General features: G+C 42.9%; 1 protein-coding gene across 2 annotated transcripts in view; it reads right to left on the bottom strand.

Annotated features, from left to right (window-relative positions):
* FAM126B (family with sequence similarity 126 member B) overlaps positions 1-7,763 on the bottom strand; it is a 55,596-nt gene that overhangs the window by 21,248 nt on the left and 26,585 nt on the right. For both annotated transcript variants that reach the window (XM_019554123.1, XM_019554122.1), the window contains exons 8-9: positions 1,779-1,895; positions 1,046-1,133 (exon numbers count right to left, since the gene is read on the bottom strand). In XM_019554123.1, coding sequence (XP_019409668.1) covers positions 1,046-1,133; positions 1,779-1,895 — 205 coding nt within the window. The remainder of the gene's footprint in view (positions 1-1,045; positions 1,134-1,778; positions 1,896-7,763) is intronic.

Below are 7,763 nucleotides of genomic sequence, written 5' to 3'. Positions count from 1 at the left end.
TGGCAAGAGGGGAGTTCCCCAACCTGTAAGTGTGGTGCCGGTTCTTCCTCCCCATGTGCAACACCTTGCACTTATCAGTGTTAAACCCCATCCTTCCACACTACTTAATTCTTCTCTTAATAAAGGGTTGTACTTTAAGTAACAAGCATTTCTTTTAGAGTAAATCAAACAAATTTATTGGGCATTAGCTTAGGGAACGCCCCAAAAACCTACTTCCTACATTAACTCTAGACCAATAATTGGCAAGATGACAACAGCATCCCACTCTGACTGGTATTTTTCCTGTTTCAATCCTTTCCCCCATCCTCCTAAAAATGACCATTCTTCCTCTCCCTTTATGAGGTTTCTTCTTCCCCTCCAGTCACATGCATCTTTCTCCTTTTACCTCTCTGTCTTGCCTTTGTCTTTCTTCTTTTATGTCCAAGACTTGCAGTGGAAATTAAAAACAAGCAAACAAATTATGTTCCTAGAAAAAAGTGCCTCATCTAGAAAACTAGCTACAGAATAGAATGGATTCAGACCATCTGATTCAGTTATTGTAAATCTGTAGTTAGATCTGTAGGTAAAATGACTTAGAAAGTTCAGCTCTACTCACTTTTACTCACACTGCCAGCACCACTGCAAGTCAGGAGAGCATGACAGCAAAATGGCAGTTTGTTTATAATCAATGCCCCAGGATTTCTAAAGCAGGTAATTTAACTCACTGAAGCCATCTTTGCATAGATCTCACTACCATTTGCATTCTGAATGAATGCAGGAAGAATATTTGACTCCTAGCACAAAGTAATTATTTCTTCTGAGCACTACAGCTTACCACTTAAGCAAACGAGTATTATATGAATAGCTGTTAAAGATATCAAGCATCCTACCACAAATACTGATTGGAATGTCATCAATAACTGTAACTTCTAAATAAACCTTTTAGGAAAAATCCATTTAATCAGCACATTAAATTTTTTATATATTATTACAAACAATACATAATTAATATATACATACACACCCCTATAATTAAGTAAAGTTATTTCAGTGGCCTCTTTCTTACCAGCAGTGGCTGAGAAAAAAGTTCAAGTTGAGCTCTGTAAATTATATCATCCAATACCTCCTGGCCAAGATCCCACTGTCCATTATATCTAAAAAACAAAAATAGAACAAGGGACTTCTGTTGTTCAGTACTTTCGAAACCCTTCTCCTTTTTACCTACATAGAATATACATTAACATCATATTCTTCTCATCCTGCTCTCCCATCTCATTTCTCTTAGTATAAAACAATAAGCAGAGGACCTGTTATTAGCCTCAATATTATACCTAACCATTCTCTCCCATTTTTGAGCCATTCAGACATTATCATAATTAGTCTCACAATCAAGAAAATTAGATCAGTATTTAAAAGGTTAATTTTAATTTGCTACGATTAGATTTCAATCCAAAATGGCTAAATGCCAAACTCAGTAATTGCAAGTCATGCTGTTGTTCAAGAGAACTTAGCTATCTTAGAGTTTGAAGTTATTACACTGGCAGAAAGAAGATATGCTGTAGAAGTGACATCTCTGAGGAAGATGAAACCAAAAGAACCACTCTTTAGCGCTCAATGCTGGTGACTAATAGTCTTACAGATGACAAAGGTATTCCCCCAAAATGTCTGCTGACCAATGGAACAAATCAAATGCAAGGAGAGGCTTAGTTTGTGCTTTTATGCATAACAGAGGGAAAACCAAGTATTTTAATAAGGTAGAAATCAGTCTTCTCTTCCACTTCCAAGCCCCACCTACTTACATGGCATAATAGACACCTGTAAGCAGCTGCACCATGAATTCAGGATCTAGTACCACTCTGCCACAATGTTCTTTCCACCGTTTTTCATGTTGCCTTGGAAATCCACTCACACAAAGCCTGGCAAAATGTAACAAAAATGAAAACTGAGTCTTCAAATGAGAGGGGCTCACATAAACCCTAATTATGTAGAAAGCAAAAAAATACCCACAAAACCCCTACTAAACGTTCCTTGTTGTTTATTCTCGTGTCAACTCTTCAGATTATAAAAGCAGCATCCCCAAGCACAGGCCTGAAACTGCCCATAGCTGCAACACAATCATCTCCACACAGCCAGTACTCACAGCGGTTTGCATGAAATCACCAACTGGTGTGTGGGTCTTGGGGCCCTCAGGCTCTGGCAGGGAGCAGGACAGTTCCGCAGCCACAGGCAGCTCCCCGCCACTGCACGCACTCCCAGAGGAGGCAGGAGGATCCATGCTCTGCAAATCTGTGCTCACGGCAGGGGCAGGCTTCTTGCTGCGGGCTCAGATTCCCTGCCCTGCAGCCCAGTGGGCAGGACCCAGCATGGCAGGGCGGAATGGGCCCACGTGGGGAAGCTCTTTGCCACTGCGAGCCCTACATCGCCCTAGCAAGGCATCTTCTGCCCACCTAGCAGAGGCAGGGGCAGTGGCTCAGGGTTGTGCCCCTTGCTGCTGTGGTTCAGGCAGGGTTGCATCACCAGAGCAACGCAGAGCTCACAGCAGCCAGGAGCTTCCCCGTCTAGCCCCACTCTGCCCTGTAGAGCAGTGTTCTCCAAACTTTTTTGATCGCGCACCCCTATCAGTACAAAATTTTTGAGCACGCACCGCCAATACATGTATATTTATATAAATATACATACAAAATAGAAGTTCTAATATTTTCTTCCCACACCCCAATGGATCATCTTGCACACCCCACTTTGGAGACCACTGCTGTAGAGGACCCAGAGGAGGGCAGCAAGGCAGGGTGCCTGAGCCCACAGAGGGCATCCCATACCTGCCCCACACACAGATTTGGGTGGAATGGGTCCCCCCTTGGCCCCCTCCAGGAGTGTACACAACAGCAGAAAGCTAGCCCCTGCCCAAGCCCGCACCCAACCTCCCCACAGGCCCTGCTCCAGCTGTGCTGCCTGCCACTGGGGATAAAGCTGGGCTCTGTGCTCTGCTATGCTGCAGTAGCTGCCACCTCCTGAGGGTGGCAGCCAGGGCTCAGATGCTCTGTGGGGGGTAGGTGGCTATGGACCCAAGTCCCTGGCCCCAAAGCCCTGGCAGCTAGGGGCCCCCTCTGGCAGAGCCAGGGGGAAGTGATGGGTACTAGCAGAGCTGGGGGGCTGTGGTTTGGAAGTGAGGGGCCTGACCTACATCTTGTGAGCTGACAAAGCAGGGGGGAGCTCTGATTTTCCAAGATAAAAAGCCCAAAATCAAATACCAGAATTTACAGGCATTTAAAATTTATGTTACTATAGTAACTGAGGCACTGACAAGCTTCTAAATTGCTTTAAAAATTGTAAATATATCAATACACAATTGCATTCAATTCATCCATACATCCCTCCATACATAGTGCCATTTCATTTTAAATTGCAGATTTGGGGGTGGAGAGAATTTGTAATTTTTTACCAGCAAAAACCAGGATCCCTGGTGATATGTAATAATAGAATATTAATAGGTGAACATTTAATTAAAAAATAAACCGGGGAAAATATAATAACGCTTTCAATTGTCTTTTTATTGCCAACTTCTTGGAGCAGGGACTTAATTTTCCGCACATACTGCACAACAGTAAACACAGTGTACCATTCAGTCACTTTTATTTACAATTTTGAAATCTAAATTCTAGATAGCAAGGAAGCTGCTTTACAGCCACTAATGCATTATTTACTTTTATACTCACAGTCAGTACTTCTTAGGCAAACAATTAACGTAACAAGCATTAGCCCTTAGAAGCAGTAGACACAGTAGGGCCTAGAATTTGATAATGAACATACCAACTCTTTTTTTTATATATCATTTATTCAAGAGTTCAAATTTTACTGCAAGTTTTAAAAAAAAAATTTAAAAAGGGATGTAGAAAGAACAAGAGTTTTAGGCAGAACTAAGAAAAGGATTATGTGAACTTGACCTAATCCAAACAAGAAGCATGTGATGATATTGTCCAGTATCTCTCAACCTCAACGAATTCAAGGAACCCCACTGGATTTAAGGCATGCCTCAGAAAACACCAGCTTTAAGTTTTCACTTTTTTGCCATTATAAAAAAAGTAATAGAGCAATTCTTCTGTTGCACAGAACTCACAAAAAACGCACAAAAAGTCAAAATGTTTTTGAGATCCTATTTGAAATCTGTGTTTATCTTGCAAATCATGCATAGGTATTTGCATACCTAGCTACTAATACTAAATGGCACCCTTAAAAGAACTTCCTGGCACTCCAAGGTGCCACAAGCACTCTGGCTGAGTCACTAATATATACAATCCTATAGAATACTGCCCCTTCCAGGAAATATGACAAATAGCAACCACTTGCATGATTTTTCTTAGTCTTTTAAAGAAGTGAGGGAATTAATTTAACTAAGAATGTCTTCATTAAGAAACACGTCTCACAAACGTCTAAAAGCATTTAATATCTAGTTTGCTAGGTCTAATCCAAACACATGCCAAAACCTTTCATTATTTGATGTGTGCTTATTGGCTTCTGTGAAGTAAGTTGGACACGGAAACAGGACAAAAATGGTAAACACAGCTAGAACTATCAGTGACCTAGTCTTGATTGAAAGCAAGCACCGAATGCCCAAATCTAACTATCCTCGTCACATGCAAGTGCCATACCAGGTCAGGAGTGACACATGAGGCAAGAACTATAAGGTTCTACATAATTAGTCTATGAAGAACAATGACAATTTGATTTCCAGATTTACTGATCCAGCATCTTTTCCAAAGGAAAAAGGAAAGTATGCAAGAAAATGCATCACTACTCAGTACACTGAATGAGATGGATGGAATAAAAAGATTTCAAAATGGTTCTCAGAAGTTCTTTAAGGAGATCTACATAAGAACACACACAAGCATATTTATACTTGACAGCACAGTTTGAGCTTAGATACAAGGTCCATGCTTGCTAGGTATGTCTTCCTAAAAGAATACTGCAAAGGAACAGCAACTTACCAACAGCAGACAGCAGAACTACTGCCGTTTGCAAAGTTCTGTACCCAGGTGAAAACTGGAAATCTATTGCAAAGATTTCAGAAAGATCATAAAAAAAGAAAAACAGCACCAGAGAACAAAGCATGTGTCCCTTCGGTCTGACATGGGTAGTCTACTTAAAACCAGGGTATGCTTCTAGGCTTATAAATTTCTCCAGGATTTTGAAAACGTGGCCTTGTTAGCAATGTGCATGTACTGTACTGTATTTAACCCTGATAGAACCAGTTTTAATGCAAGTTTAGTTATTTTTATTATTTTGTTTTGGTTTTGAGACTGTTTAACATTCACTTAGATAAAACAGATGGATGATTTAATTTATTATATTTAAGTAAACGTGCTAATCCTTTAAAGAAACATACGTAATCCAGCAAATAAATAGGTAGGGACATACCAAAATCATGGCAGAAATACGCTGTGTGGCAGCTCTTGTAATCATAGTTTCCCCTGTGCACTCCCTCCCCACCCCAGTGCTGCTTGCTCCCAATTGGCAGGAAGGCAAAACCAATGGTTTTAAATATGGCACAGTTTGTGCCTCCTGCTGCCAATTGACTGGCAGCAGGAGGCCCCAGTGGCCCTGCTGCTAACCAGCCAGGAGGCAAAAACTGCACCATATGTAAAACTGCAGCTTTCACCTCCTAGTAGATCAAGAGCTAGTGATGACACCCCTCCACCAATCTGCAGCGGGGGGCGAACGACTGCACAAGTAAATGCTGAGTGTTTCATTTACAGGCATGCACACACACAATGCAGTGGCTGCATTTCTTCTAAACTCTGATAATTTACAATAATAACAATAATAATAACAACAATAAAAGATTTCTTAATTTCTTCTTCCCTGCCTTGTTGGAAAGAAACTAACAACATTTCTTTTTTAGTCTAGAAAGCAATTTGCTCTTTAAGATTAGAGGTTGCAGGTGATCTTTTATTGCACAAACAGCTATATTACCCCAACTTTACCCAATGACATTCAAAAACTACCTTTCCATTATTTAAATTAACATACCTTAATTATAAAATTTAGTATGAACACTTTAATGGACTTCTAAATAGAAAAGCATGCTTAACTATTAGCATACATTACTTGCATTAGTATACAAGATTAAAGAACAGACATGATTCGCCTAGTTCTCATTAAACCTTTCAAAAAGCATAAAGAATAGATAACGATGAAGCACAGGCTGACTTACACAGTCAAAAAAAGAACTATAAGAAAGGATCAAAGTTACCTGTAGGGCAGGAAATAGTTGATAATGAAAAGGAACTCAACTTGGGTGTGGTGCATTAAGTGCAGTGTTATAATCGGGGATCTGGGTTTTCCGTTTCCTACGGAAAAATGGAGTAAGCCACGGATTTTACCTTTTAACAGAGGTAAGCACAGATTTCTCATTTTACTGGAGAAACCTGTGGATTTTGCACTTTTGCAATGAGCCCTCTGCGGACTGGCAGAGAATGGGAGGAGGGCAGTGAGGCAGGGTGCGCGATGTGCATGTACATGCACATGGCCTTAGGCAGCCTGGACAGCAGCTACCACAGGTAAGTTGGGGAGTAGGGTGGGGATTGAGGCCCCCACAAGGATTTGAGTAAGGCTAAGACTGGAGCTGAGGATGCTGCCCAGGTGGGCAGTGCTTGAGGCTTAGGGCCACAATATGAGCACAGGGCCCTGGTGGGGAGCAGGACGGGGCCGCAGGCAGCTCATCCAGCAGGTTAGGGGGTGGGGCCAGCTCCCCGCTACTGCGCGCACTCCCAGGGAGGCAGGAGGGACCCATGCCCCTCAGATCTGTGCTTGGGGTGGAGGCTGCATGCTGCCTACTTCAGGTTCACATTCCCTAAGCTGCTGCCCTCCCTGGGACCTCTACAGCCCATTATGTGCAACCCAGTGCTGCAGGGAACAGTGGAGCCATGCAGGAAGCATCCCCCACGTGCAATCCCACACCACTGCTGCAACTGTGCAAGGAGGGGATGTTTTACCAGGGCAGAATGGAGCTTGCAGCAGGAAGCTTCCTGCATAGCCCTACTGTTCCCTGCAGTGCCAGGTCTCACACACCAGACTGTGGAGGCCCTGGGAAAGGGCAGTGGGGTGGGAGCCCACAGCAGGCAGCACACAGCCCCCACCAGCACACAGATGTGGAGGGCATGGGTCCCCTAGCCCCTCCAGGAGTGCACGCTGCGGTGGGGAGCTGCTTCCCCCCGCCCAAGCCCAGCAGGAGGGAGGGGAGTCAGGGAGCCAGGCCCTACTGCAACAGCCGCTGCCTCCCTGCTGCAGACCCAGGTCCCTGACCCTATAGCCCAGACAGCTGGGAGTCCCCTCTGGCAGGGCTGGGGGCAAGGGGCATGCACAGAGCTAGGGGAACTGTGGAGGGGCCTATCATTTTAGTCATGGATTTGGGGGGGGGTGGGGGTGTTAAAAAAATATATCAGAGAATTTGCAATTTTTAAAATAACGGAAAACTAGGATCTTTGGTTATGATCTCTTTTAGAACCACAACTATCAATTCAAAATGATCATTTCAAGTACCATTTCTGAACTAGTTACAGCACTGAGGAAAAAAAACCAAAAAATACACCATAAGTGTAAGCAGTGTTTTTATAGCAATTAGCTTTACACTTTTCAGAACTGCACTGGGTTCTTTGCAGAACAAAATTCTTGCCTCAAGTCTAAATTATGTTTTATGATAAAAAGTAAGAGCTGTTCAAGCAGGAGACTGGTAAAGAACTAGTTAGAGTAAGAGAAACAACTAAGACAAATGTCGTTACTACTCATTT

The sequence above is a fragment of the Crocodylus porosus genome, unplaced genomic scaffold (genome assembly GCF_001723895.1).
Source record: "Crocodylus porosus isolate Cpor-Errol unplaced genomic scaffold, CroPor_comp1, whole genome shotgun sequence".
NCBI lineage: Eukaryota > Metazoa > Chordata > Crocodylia > Crocodylidae > Crocodylus > Crocodylus porosus.
Note: the sequence above shows the minus strand (reverse complement) of the source record. Positions and strands in the feature narration are given on the sequence as shown.